Raw genomic sequence first — 13,824 nt, 5'->3', positions numbered from 1 at the left:
GCTGCGGTAATCGAGCCAAAGGCTAAGACGTCTCACTGCTTTGCAAAATCAAATGTTCTTGGTCCTGCGAAGATTGCCAAGTGAGGATGCCATAACTTGCCTAGATAAAGTGGTATTCTGGTAATGAAGAAGACGACAATGACATTGGATTTGTGTCCTGCCCTCCACTCCGAATCTCAGAGTGACTCACAATCTCCTTCACCTTGGAGAAACATCGGTTGCGGCGTGACATGATAGAGGTTTACAAGATTATGCATGGGATGGAGAGGGTAGAGAGAGAAGTACTTTTCTCCCTTTCTCACAATACAAGAACTCATGGGCGTTCAGTGAAATTGCTGAGCAGTTGGATTAGAACTCATAAAAAAGGAAGTACTTCTTCACCCAAAGGGTGATTAATATGTGGAATTCACTGCCGCAGGAGGTGGTGGCGGCTACAAGCATAGCCAACTTCAAGAGGAGACTGGATAAGCATATGGAGCAGATGTCCATCAGTGTCTATTAGCCACAGCGTATTGTTGGAACTCTGTCTGGGGCAGTGATGCTCTGTATTCTTGTGTTTGGCCGGGGGGGGGCACAGTGGAAGGACTTCTAGCCCCACTGGTGGACTTCTTGATGGCACTTGGGTTTTTTGGCCACTGTGTGACACAGAGTGTTGGACTGGATGAGCCATTGGCCTGATCCAACATGGCTTCTCTTATGTTCTTATGTGACATAGAGGGTTGGATTGGATGGTCCATTGGCCTGATCCAACATGGCTTCTCTTATGTTCTTATGTGACACAGAGTGTTGGACTGGATGGGCCATTGGCCTGATCCAACATGGCTTCTCTTATGTTCTTATGTGACATAGAGGGTTGGATTGGATGGGCCATTGGCCTGATCCAACATGGCTTCTCTTATGTTCTTATGTGACACAGTGTGTTGGACTGGATGGGCCATTGGCCTGATCCAACATGGCTTCTCTTATGTTTTTATGTGACACAGAGTGTTGGACTGGATGGGTCACTGGCCTGATCCAACAGGGCTTCTCTTATGTGACACAGAGGGTTGGACTGGAGGGGCCATTGGCCTGATCCAACATGGCTTCTCTTATGTTCTTACGTGTGACACAGAGTGTTGGACCGGATGGGCCATTGGCCTGATCCAACATGGCTTCTCTTATGTTCTTATGTGACATAGAGGGTTGGATTGGATGGTCCATTGGCCTGATCCAACATGGCTTCTCTTATGTTCTTATGTGACACAGAGGGTTGGACTGGATGGGCCATTGGCCTGATCCAACATGGCTTCTCTTATGTTTTTATGTGACACAGAGTGTTGGACTGGATGGGTCACTGGCCTGATCCAACAGGGCTTCTCTTATGTGACACAGAGGGTTGGACTGGAGGGGCCATTGGCCTGATCCAACATGGCTTCTCTTATGTTCTTATGTGACATAGAGGGTTGGATTGGATGGGCCATTGGCCTGATCCAACATGGCTTCTCTTATGTTCTTATGTGACACAGAGTGTTGGACTGGATGAGCCATTGGCCTGATCCAACATGGCTTCTCTTATGTTCTTCTGTGACACAGAGGGTTGGACTGGATGGGCCATTGGCCTGATCCAACATGGCTTCTCTTATGTTTTTATGTGACACAGAGTGTTGGACTGGATGGGTCACTGGCCTGATCCAACAGGGCTTCTCTTATGTGACACAGAGGGTTGGACTGGAGGGGCCATTGGCCTGATCCAACATGGCTTCTCTTATGTTCTTATGTGACACAGAGTGTTGGACTTGGTGGGCCATTGGCCTGATCCAACATGGCTTCTCTTATGTCTTTCTGTGACCCAGAGTGGTGGACTGGATGGGCCATTGGCCTGATCCAAACGAGCTTCTCTTATGTCCTTCTGTGACACAGAGGGTTGGACTGGAGGGGCCATTGGCCTGATCCAACATGGCTTCTCTTATGTTCTTATGTGACACAGAGTGTTGGACTTGGTGGGCCATTGGCCTGATCCAACATGGCTTCTCTTATGTCTTTCTGTGACCCAGAGTGTTGGACTGGAGGGGCCATTGGCCTGATCCAACATGGCTTCTCTTATGTTCTTATGTTAGTGGAAAATCAAACCCGGTTCTCCCAGATAAGAGTCCGTACATTTAACCGCTACACTGAACTGAGAAAAACTTGAGTTCTAACCGAAAGTGTGTGTGTCTGTTTTAATTCAGAAATGCTTGCTTGCCAGGACCAACATCCATGGCTGCTGCAAAAACAAACTTAAAATGCTAATTATAATTAAAACAAAATTTTGTCTTCCTTTTTGCAGCTAGAAGGTCCCTGTGTCCTGCAGATCCAAAAAAATCCGCAATATAGCTGCACCAAAGGATAATGAAGAATCTCAGGCTTCTCCAAGAATGCTGCGTTTGCAGATGACGGATGGGCACACGAGCTGCACAGCAATAGAATATAATTACATGTCAAAAATAAGGTAAATAGTGCTGATTTTTGGCTTGGGGTCGCTTTGCGTGTCATGAGTCTCTCCCCGTGCAGCCAGATATCCAGAACAGGTGTGAGTTTAAGCTGTTAAGAAAAAACCAATGAAAAAAAAATTCTACCTTTCATCTTCCCTGTTTCTGAAGTATTTTCCAGGTAATATATTTAGAAAATCCCTTCCCGTCATGTGGCATCTATAGGGTTCTTTGCATAGAAAATGCAGGAATGTTTTAATAGCATTTTATGGTATTCTAACTAAGTAGAGAGTTGCTGAGAATGTCTTAAACTATATCTTGAGCTCTTTCTCAATTAACTGTGTAACACATTTACAATGCACATTTAATGGTCTGAAATTTGACACTGGGTAACAGTTGAGAACCCACCTGGTTGGACTGAGGAATCTCTCTGCGGGTGAAGTCAGTAATGAGTAATAAATGAGATTCTGTATATAGGCTGCAGAAACAGGAAAGGCCACTAACTAATAGCAAAATCTGTCTGCTGATAAGCTTGGGTTCCTAGTCTAGAGAAGAAGACGATGATGATATTGGATTTATATCCTGCCCTATACTCTGAATAAGAACATAGGAAGATATGCTGGATCAGGCCAGTGGCCCATCCAGTCAAACACTTTGTGTCACACAGTGGTTAAAAAAACCAAGTGCCATCAGGACATCCACCAGTGGGGCCAGGACACCAGAAGCCCTCCCACTGTTGCCCCTCCCCAAGCACCAAGTGAATCTCGGAGTCTCAGAGTGGCATACAATCTCCTGTATCTTCTCCCCCCGCAACAGACACCCTGTGAGGTAGGTGGGGCTGAGAGAGCTCTCACAGCAGCTGCCCTTTCAAGGACAACTCGTTGAAGAGTTATGGCTGACCCAAGGCCATTCCAGCAGGTGCAAGTGGAGGAGTGGGGAATCAAACCCGGTTCTCCCAGACAAGAATCAGCGCACTTAACCACTATACCAAACTGGCTCTAGTGATGGACAGCATATATGAGCCCCGTTGTCAGAGACCATAGAGTCACCCAGGTGTTCTTGAGGGATCCTTGGCAGTTCCCTCTCCCACAGTGGTCCTGCCAGAACCAAGCCTCCTTGTCACAGTTAGGGGATCAGGGAGGGCCTTCTGGTTGTTGCCACCTGTTTGGTACGGGTCAGTCTGGGAGGGCTCAGGGCACCCACCCAACCCGTCATCCTTATCAAGTACCTCTGTCTGTGACCAAAGTCCAAAGAGACACGACCCAGGCAATATAACAATAATTTTGTTGTAATTGCTCAAGAATAAACAAGTGAGTTTAAATTATTAGTACAACAGTGAAAGGTAGAAACAGTAAAGGTGATACAAACAAAATAACAGCCCTATAACGTTCCCAACAGATTCATCACCTCTTGGTGATGAGGGAACCCTTCTGCTGCAGCCTTTTCCCAACAGATTCATCACCTCTTGGGGGAGGGAACCCTTCTGCTGCAGCCTTTTCCCAACAGATTCATCACCTCTTGAGTGAAGGAACCCTTCTGCTGCAGCCTTTTCCCAACAGATTCATCACCTCTTGGTGATGAGGGAACCCTTCTGCTGCAGCCTTTTCCCAACAGATTCATCACCTCTTGGGTGAGGGAACCTTTCTGCTGCAGCCTTTTCAGAGAGATACCGGCTTCCTCTCGATCTGGGCCTCTTATTTCCTTCCTCCAAGGTGCCATCCCTCCGGTCTCCACTGAGCAAGTTTTCCTTTTGAAACTGCTGCCCAGCCAATTAGAGAAACAGAAGGGATGCTGGGAAATGTAGGCCCTATAGCTACTAGAACATAGGCTTCCCTGGAGCCTGTAGGCCTCACCAGGCCTAGGATCATGACACTGCTAAAAGGAGTTCCCTGTGGGAACTCACTGCTACAAAATGGCAGCATGTCCCCAAGGTGGGCCTGGGGATCTCATCTCGTCTAGATGCGTCTTGTGGCTTCTCTGAATCATGGTGATTTTGGGAAGGTCTGGAAGCTGTCCCCCCCCCCCCCCCAATCGATTGAGTCAGTTTGACAGATACAGGGGATGCTCGGGAGCCACATGTGGCTCTTTCATACATATGGTGTGGCTCTCGAAAACCCCCACTGCCTGGCGTGGAGAAGGCATCTGCCTCTTTCAATCACTTCTTCAAGCCGTGCCAGCTGGCAGCTTGGGAAATGCATTTAAACCTGCTTTCTTTCTACCTCCCCATCTATTTCCTTCCTTTCTTCCGTCCTGCTGCTCTCAAACATCTGACATTCATGTCTTGCAGCTCTCAGACATCTGACATTCGTGTCTTGCGGCTCTCAGACATCTGACATTCGTGTCTTGCGGCTCTCAGACATTGACATTCGTGTCTTGCGGCTCTCAGACATTGACATTCGCGTCTTGCGGCTCTCAGACATCTGACATTCATGTCTTGCGGCTCTCAGACATTGACATTCGTGTCTTGCGGCTCTCAGACATCTGACATTCGTGTCTTGCGGCTCTCAGACATCTGACATTCGTGTCTTGCGGCTCTCAGACATCTGACATTCGTGTCTTGCGGCTCTCAGACATCTGACATTCGTGTCTTGCGGCTCTCAGACATCTGACATTCGTGTCTTGCGGCTCTCAGACATCTGACATTTGTGTCTTGCGGCTCTCAGACATCTGACATTCGTGTCTTGCGGCTCTCAGACATCTGACATTTATTCTATGTGGCTCTTACGTTAAGCAAGTTTGGCCACCCCTGGATGAGAATAACGGCTGGTGTCTGGTACCATAAGTGAAGTTTTGTACATCCTGCATCCTCATAGCTGCATTCTATGTTTACAGATGTTTGGCGTGAAGTAATGGTTGCCCTTGATTAGGAGTGTCCTGCAAAACATGCTTTCAAGGTGTGTTTCAAGCGGCATAGAGATGGATGCTCGCGATTCTGCTTGCATAAAGCTACGGTGGACGGTGGTTCACTTCATGACCAGTGTCTGTGCTTTAAAATTCAGATAGATGCCCTGTGTTATTCCAGTAAGTTCTTTACGGTGATATCGGAGAGTGCTTTTCACAGCTTTGAAAAGTGATTTGATCTGCAGCGGGTAATGAATGAGTTGTTACTGAATGCATGCGAGACAGGACGGCATAAGTGAAACAAGACCGTTTGTTATTTCGTTCTGTTGATCTGACAGCAAACGAGCGGGCTTCTCCATTTCTGCTTTCAGCCTGAACACTCCTCCCGGAACAAAAATTAAACTGCTGGGAGTCGTGGAAGTGAAAAACGGCTTCCTCCTCCTCGACGACAGCAACACGGTGATTCTTGGAGGTGAAGTGGAACATCTTATAGAAAAGTGGGAGTTGCAAAGGGTGAGGTAACCTGCTTCCCCCCCCCCCCCCCCACACACAGTTATCTGAATGCTAACTGAGTTGCCAATTTTACGTTGGGTGTCTTAAAATGATGGGGGCAGCGTTGTGGTTAGGTGGAGTTAGCGCAGTTGGCTGTGCTACGTTGTAATGACTAAAGTAACTTAGGAGTAGGAGTCAAGTAGCAACTTTAAGACCGCCTGAATGTCAAGCATGCTATTTCTATATGCTATTTCTAAAGGTGTTTAGCAGACAAGCCAGATACAAAGCAGAACACCCCTCTTGCTTCCCCCCCCCCCCGTTTTCTCCTTCTAACCAAAGGTTGCGTAATAAATCCATCTGGACCTAGGATGTTTAGAGCAACCTTATGTTAACGGTATAGAGTGCCTCTCCCCCAGATTCACACAGCCAGGTCTTACCAGCTCACAGAGAATGTGTGAGAAAGGGAGATGTTTTTATCAGCTGGCATTCCTTAGTCATAAATGAGATACTAGTGAGTAACCTTTGAACCCTCAACTCAATTTGCATCTTTATGTTATTCTTTTGAAGTTATCTGTAACCTATCCTTTTGAAGTGTGCATATAAGTTACTATTCAATACTGTGTACGTCATCCTTGGGCAAGCTATGGAGTTTTACAATAAAGCAACTTTTGATTAAAGAACAAAAGCTTGATTACTGAGAAATATCGATGCTTGACACTGAAGAAGTCTGCATGCACACGAAAGCTTACATTCTGAATGAAACTTCGTTGGTCTTAAAGGTGTTACTGGACTCCTACTCTGTTCTAAAGTAACTTAAGTTGCAGTAAATGCTTTCCTAGGGGATAGGTACAGGAGTGGAATTCTAGCAGCAGCTCCTTTGCAAATTAGGCCACGCACCCCTGATGTAGCCAATCAAGAGCTTACAAGGCTCTTTTTTTGTAAGCTCTTGGAGGATTGGCTACTTCAGGGAGGTGTGGCCTAACATGCAAAGGAGCTCCTGCTAGAATTCCACTCCTGGATAGGTAGAATATGAACCTTGAGAAAACCTTCTTTTTCTGACCACGAGTATAGACTGTTCGTCATTTCTGTATAATTTCTCCGGGGCCTGTGCAATCAGTGGCTTAATTTCACTTGAAATCCTTCTTCCAGTGGAATTTTGTGGAAAAAATTGGGAAGATAATTCATTCTCAATAGGTTCTCTAGAATAGCCGTACACAAACAGTCACAAAAAATTGCAGGTTGTAGCTTGTTTTATTCAGTGTTGTCTTCGTTCCTTGTCCCTTAGAAATGAATGAACTTAAAGCTTTAGGTAGGCGTATGTTGGGGAACGGCAGATCCCACATTTAGGGGAAGAGGCTCGAAAGTCGATTATGTTCGGAGTGCGAGACTGGATGCCGCAGTTCCACAAAAGCAGTTGAGAGAATCCATGCCGTTATGGAAGTAATCACAGCCAAGAATACACAGAGACGTACAACTCTGTATTGAGGATTAATATAGTACAGTAGCCAAGACTGAACCCTGATAACAACGATTTCAAATGGCTTCTCTGCCATTTTAAGGACATGTATATTGTTCCCTCGCCAGATTTCTGCTGGAGGTAACCGGTGGGACCAACTTTACTCGTTGGTCTTTGGTTAGTTTGCCTTTCTCAGCCCCAGTTCCCTAGTTTTCAGTTGGAATGTGTTAATTAGAGTGACAGAGATTATGCTGAGTGGGTTCTGAGCTCTAGATAAATGCTGTTGTTATTAGCATTGAATCAAAGGATGAGCGGAATACGTGAGAGCAGTTTTTCATGGCTGGTGATGTCATAGCAGTTTAGCTAAACTAGAGGCATAGAACTAATTCAGCACCATCGTTTCCTCAGCATTGAAAACAGCACCTGTATCGTATGCTACTGACAAGGTTTTCTTTTTTTGGGGGGTGGGGGCGGAATATGAAGCTGTATCATGTGGTGTATGTGTTTAAACGGCCTCCTTATGCGGCCAGTTAAACACACATAGTATTGTGCAAAGTTGTGTAGCCTGCTGTCTTCCTAATTCCGGGCTTTTCCACATGGGGTTTCCCCCTATTGGTTCTGGCCCCATAGTTCTTTGGTTTTGCCTCCCCCAAATTTCTGCAGGCATTTTGTGCCCTTAGTTTTCACTTTTTGTTTGTTTGCTCCCTTCCCCTCTTTATTGACTCTCTTGATACCACTTTTACTCCGATCTTTTTTTGGAAGTTGATTTTGAGTTAGCTTTCATCTTGATACCACTTTTACTCCGATCTTTTTTTGGAAGTTGATTTTGAGTTAGCTTTCATCTAGTGTGGAATGTTTCTTTCAGTTGTCTTTGTCCTGCCCCACTCCCCCCTGCCTTCAGTCCACTTTGCGATGATCAGACTATTATAATCGTTAGACTACTCCCCCCCCCCCCCTGCAAAGACAGTGATTTCAGGGGTTTTTTTTGTTTGTTTAAGAAGTTTGTTTAAAAAGGCCCTAATGTATCGATTCGCTTTAGTATTGCAATGATAGTTTAAGCAGTTTTTCCAAATACCTAACTTTCATTTAGCTCCTTCCCATGTGGAGACAGGGGTGGAATTCTAGCAGGAGCTGCTTTGCATATTAGGCCACACACCCCTGATGTAGGCAATCCTCTGAGAGCTTACAAAGCTCTTTTTTGTAAGCTCTCGGAGGATTGCCTACATCAGGGGTGTGTGGCCGAATATGCAAAGGAGCTCCTGCTAGAATTCCACCCCTGTGTAGAGATATAAAGAAAAAGGCATATCTCTGCAAGGGAAGAGGCTTTCTTTAAAAAAAAATTTTTTTTAAAGAGTGCTGGAATTCAGAGAACCTTTTAAGCTATCATTACAACACTACACAATTATATTGATATTTTTGGGCCATTTTTTTTTTTTAAAAAGTGCTTTGACACCACCAATGAATACAGCACCCTCCCTTGAAAATCCTCATTATTTAAGCCAAATGTGGAATAAAACAGACTTCACAACTATAGAAATACACAGGGAGAACAGATATATGGGAGAACTCTGCACTCTCTTTCCCCACTCTAGGTCTCTGGGCGACCTCTGCAGTGGAGGAGAAGAGCTTGCAAGCTTGCCTATTTCCCCCTCCTTCCCCACTTCCCACGCTGTGGAAATATTCGCCTATGTATGGGTCAGACCCAGGAGGCTGACTGAGGTCCCGATGCTAAGCACACTTACTTGAGACTAAGCCTGCCTTAAGTTCCTCCTTGACCTCGGGGAGCCACACAGTATGTGTGAAAGAGCCGCATGTGGTTCCCAAGCCACAGTTTGGCCAGTCCCACAGTGGGTGATCTAATAACGCCCATTGTTATCATCAGTTAACTGCGTGGCCCTATCGTGCTGGCTTGTAGCGCAGTGCGGGCTGCTCAACTTGTCATGTCTCTCGGACGATGCAGCGGATGAAGTAATAATGCCCAATTCTTTTTTTTTGCATCACTGAACTGTGCGGCCATAAACCGCTGGCTTGTAGCCCAGCAGGGGCTGCTCAGCTTGATACCCAGTTTCCTGGATGATGCAGCAGGTGATCTAATAATGCCCATTTTTTGGCATCACTGAACTGTGTGGCCTTTACCATGCCGGCTTGTAGCAGTGTGAGGGGCTGTTCAGCTTCTTGGGTGATGCGGTGGGTGATCTAATAATGCCCGTTGTGTTGCATCGTTGAACTGTGTGGCCCTGTCGTGCTGGCTTGTGGCGCAGCAAGGGCTGCTCAGCTCGACACCGAGTTTACTGCATGATGCGGTGGGACCAGTCCAGCCCCCTGCTCAATAAGAGGACCAGCCTACAGCAGGGGTGGCCTATTTCCCCCTCCTTCCCCAGTTCACACCCGGTGGAAATATTCACCTATGTATTCGTCAGTGTTCAGGGGTCGACTGAGGCCCCGATGCTGAGCAAGCTTACTTGCGAGAAAGCCTGCATTAAGTTCCTCCTTGACCTCCGAGAGCCACACAGTATGTGTGGAAGAGCCACACGTGGCTCTTGAGCCACAATTTGGCCACCCCTAGTCCAGCCTCTCTTCATTGTACGTCTGTGGAATTTTGGCTTGCATCGTGCGTATGTAATGTGGACGAAATAAAACAGCCAGGAAGTGCCTCACTGTCCTGAAGGTGCTGTGTTCCTCTGCAACAAGGAAAGAGAAGAAACTTGGAGAAGTGGGTTCGGATCTCGCAGGCTACTGATCACTGTTGGTTGGCCATTAGGTTGGTAGATGGAGGAAGTAGTTGCAGGGAGATGTTTCATTCCTGATCTCCTGCTATGGGGCTGGGTCCTGTGCTTCTTACCTCCTCTCCCCGCACCAGCGAGTGAACACGCGGTTTCCATTTTGCAGAGCTTGTCAAAACACAACAGAAGCAACATAGGAACAGAAGGCGGACCGCCTCCCTTTGTGCCATTCGGACAGGTATGCTGGGTTTTTCAGGGGAGGAGAAGGGGGTAAAGTACTCTTTTAAAGCAACGACTGTTGTTCATTACATCCGAAATGTGTCCTTTCTAAAAGTCTAGCGATGTGAAGTTCAGAGTTTCAATGAACTTGACACACTGCAGCTAAACGTGACTGAGCTGAGATTCTGTTTATTTATTCAAAACGTTTCTATGCTGCCTTTTCACCCAAGCAGGGTCCCTAAGGCAGCGAACATTAAAAAAAAAAACACCAACAGCAACATTTGAACAGTTAAAACTTTTGAACAGTTGAACATATGAACACATGAAGCTGCCTTATATTGAATCAGACCCTCGGTCCATCAAAGTCAGTATTGTCTTCTCAGACTGGCAGCAGCTCTTCAGGGTCTCAAGCTGAGGTTTTTCACACCTATTTGCCTGGACCCTTTTTTGGAGATGCCAGGGATTGAACCTGGGACCTTCTGCTTCCCAAGCAGATGCTCTACCACTGAGCCACCCTCCCTCCCCAAAACTTCACCATCTTCAAGTACTTGAAGGGCTGTCATATAGAGGATGAACATATGAAGCTGCCTTATACTGAATCAGACCCTTGGTCCATCAAAGTCAGTATTGTCTTCTCAGACTGGCAGCGGCTCTCCAGGGTCTCAAGCTGAGGTTTTTCACACCTCTTTGCCTGGACCCTTTTTTGGAGATGCCAGGGATTGAACCTGGGACCTTCTGCTTCCCAAGCAGATGCTCTACCACTGAGCCACCCTCCCTCCCCAAAACTTCACCATCTTCAAGTACTTGAAGGGCCGTCATATAGAGGATGAACATATGAAGCTGCCTTATACTGAATCAGACCCTCGGTCCATCAAAGTCAGTATTGTCTTCTCAGACTGGCAGCGGCTCTCCAGGGTCTCAAGCTGAGGTTTTTCACACCTCTTTGCCTGGACCCTTTTTTGGAGATGCCAGGGATTGAACCTGGGACCTTCTGCTTACCAAGCAGATGCTCTACCACTGAGCTACCGTCCCTCCCCTTAAAGCTTTTGAACAGTTAAAAATATGTTTGAAATAATACAGTAATTCAATAAACACAAAAGTTAAAGCTTTTGAACAGTTAAAAGTATGTTTGAAATAATACAGTAATTCAATAAACACACATAAATAACACCAGAACCAAGGAGGAAGACTAGTGATGCACATTTTTAATAAATGAAAGCAGGGGAAATGATGTGCGTTAGTGCAAGGTGATGCACATTAGGACAAAAACAATCCTGCCTTCAGGCATAGGCTCAGCCTGGCAAGTGCTTGGATGGGCGACCTCCTTGGAATACCAGGAGTGGGAGGCAGAGGCAGGCTGTATTGTCACCTCTCTGAACATCCTCCATGCCCCAGTAGGGGTCATCAGCAGCCGTCATGACTTCCAGATGTGCACATGCTCACAAAAACACACACACAGAGTGCAAGAAAACGACAGCTTTTAAAATGAACATATTGTTTAAAAATATTTTGCATACCCATCGTGTGGGGGGGCAGTCTAGAAATAAATACCTGTGGCATGCATAGGTCGTGGCTTAGTTTAGTCACCTGGGTACACTGTGGACTGGAAACAGACAGCAAACTGAAGAAATCTGTGAAGAACTTGCCAATTTTGGGTGCTTTTCCTGTCGCCAGAGATGCTCGTCTCAGCAGCAAGTGGACAGTCGGGAGCTGGACCGGAGAAAAACCTTGCAGGTGGCGAGCGTGGCCAAGCCCGTTGGAGACAACGATGAGTTCGAGAAACAGCGGACAGCTGCTATCGCGGAGGTGGCCAAAAGCAAAGAGGTCAGAACAAAGGCTGCGGCTTTTAAAAAAAAAACTTCTTAACATTTTATTTACAGGAAGATTACAATAATGTATTACAGTAAATACATTCAAGTAAGATAAAAAACAAAGAAGACCTTTATAGAAATAATACAAATCTGAAATTGCCATTTTGGGGTGTGTGTGTGTGTATATACACACGCACACGCATATATGGAAAATTAACAATTTACATTTGCAATAATATTTAAAATAAAAACTTTCATTATCTATCAATGAAAACTTACCTCTTTTAAACATATAAAAGTATGTTATGATGAAGGTGGCTAGGTAAGTATTGCATAAACCTAGAGAACTGCCACTCATAGTCCAAAATAGGTAACCATTTGTCTAATTGATTGGAAAGGCCTATTGTAGAATCCATACTGTTTAATGTGTCTGCTACCTTATCCATGGTAAAAAAATATATATATATTCAAATTTTAGCCCAGCATTGGTTCAGAGTAGGGGTTTCTTTCATTTTTCATGATGAGGCAATAAGTAATTTAGCAGCTACTAATAGTATCATGATGAGTTCTTGCCGTGTTTTGGGAATTTTGGAAGAGGCTGTGGCTTTTGAAATCCCCTTGGCGCTCGTGTAAAATGGAACAGGTTGCACTCTTCTGGAAGACACACAGTTAATCTCTGTCCTGCTTCTGTCCTTTGTTTCTTACTCGTCGCTGGCTAACGGGAGAAATCAACACTCACAAAGCTGTTGCCTATGATATTGCATGAATTTGCTCAAAGGGGCGGGGGTCGGGGAGAGACAGTTTAGGGAAATAATGATTATGGAGAACTGATGAAAGCAAAGAAGAAACAGCCCATTTTCAGGGTGAGCAGCCCCATCCCAGGCGACAGCTATTTGGTCTTACTGGGAAACATAAAAGAGGTTGCTCACTTGCCATTGCATTGTCTAAGAACAACAGAAAAAGACAGGGAAGTAGATTCTGTAGGTAATCCATTTACACCAGGGGTGTCAAACTCATTTGTTAAGAGAGCCGGAGCTGACATATATGAGACCTTGCTGGACTGGGCCATGTGATGAAATGCCAGGTAGTGGATTTGTAAACTGTATAAAGGGCATAGACAAACACAATTAAATTTTTTAAAAAAAACTTTAACACGTTTAAACAGTTAGTAGGCTGTTCAGGTGTTGTTCAGGTGTTTATAAGTTGCAAACCTACTTTTGATTTATTGACATCCATTACAAAAATCTCATGGTCAACACCTTGAGCCTAAGACTGAAGGGAAAACATGAAATGGCTGGACATTGCAAACTTTTTGTACGTAAGTCGCTTTGTGCGCTGGTCAGCCAATGGAGAAAACAGAGACTTTGCTCTTGTCACACAGCCGGGCCTAGCAGGGCCTCCTACTGGCTGCCACCCCTCTGGTACGGGTCTGTATGGAAGGGCCCAGAGCACCCCACCACCCCGATACCTCCTAATTGTGACCAAGGAGACGTGAGGACCCAAGGAGTATAATAACAGCGGTTTATTTACAGTGCTTTATTTACAAGTGGGTGACAAAGATTTAGTGCTAAAGAGAATATGAAAACAGTAAAGGTTGGTGCAAAGAAACAAAAGCCCTGACGTGTTTAACTATATAGTCTTTACTCTACCAACCAACACTCACTCCTTGCCTTGGACGAGGGATCTTTCCCCTGCTACAAGCTCTCCAGGCTACAGCCTGCCTCCAGCTCAGCCTTCCAGGAAAAGAACACCCCCTGCTGGAACTTGGCCCTTTTATGTTCTCCACCCAGGCCCCACCCCTCTCTGCTCCAGTTTCCCTCCAAAACCTTGCCACC

The 13,824-nt window shown here is 45.7% G+C and overlaps 1 protein-coding gene across 1 annotated transcript in view; it reads left to right on the top strand.

The window, feature by feature from the left end:
• Positions 1 to 2,309: 2,309 nt before the first annotated feature.
• Positions 2,310 to 13,824, top strand: part of LOC132568073 (tudor domain-containing protein 3-like) — a 47,665-nt gene continuing 36,150 nt past the window's right edge. Inside the window, exons 1-4 of the mRNA XM_060233549.1 lie at positions 2,310 to 2,467; positions 5,660 to 5,801; positions 10,126 to 10,197; positions 11,853 to 12,002. Coding sequence (XP_060089532.1) covers positions 2,394 to 2,467; positions 5,660 to 5,801; positions 10,126 to 10,197; positions 11,853 to 12,002 — 438 coding nt within the window. The 5' untranslated portion in view covers positions 2,310 to 2,393. The remainder of the gene's footprint in view (positions 2,468 to 5,659; positions 5,802 to 10,125; positions 10,198 to 11,852; positions 12,003 to 13,824) is intronic.

The sequence above is a fragment of the Heteronotia binoei genome, chromosome 3 (genome assembly GCF_032191835.1).
Source record: "Heteronotia binoei isolate CCM8104 ecotype False Entrance Well chromosome 3, APGP_CSIRO_Hbin_v1, whole genome shotgun sequence".
NCBI lineage: Eukaryota > Metazoa > Chordata > Lepidosauria > Squamata > Gekkonidae > Heteronotia > Heteronotia binoei.
Note: the sequence above shows the minus strand (reverse complement) of the source record. Positions and strands in the feature narration are given on the sequence as shown.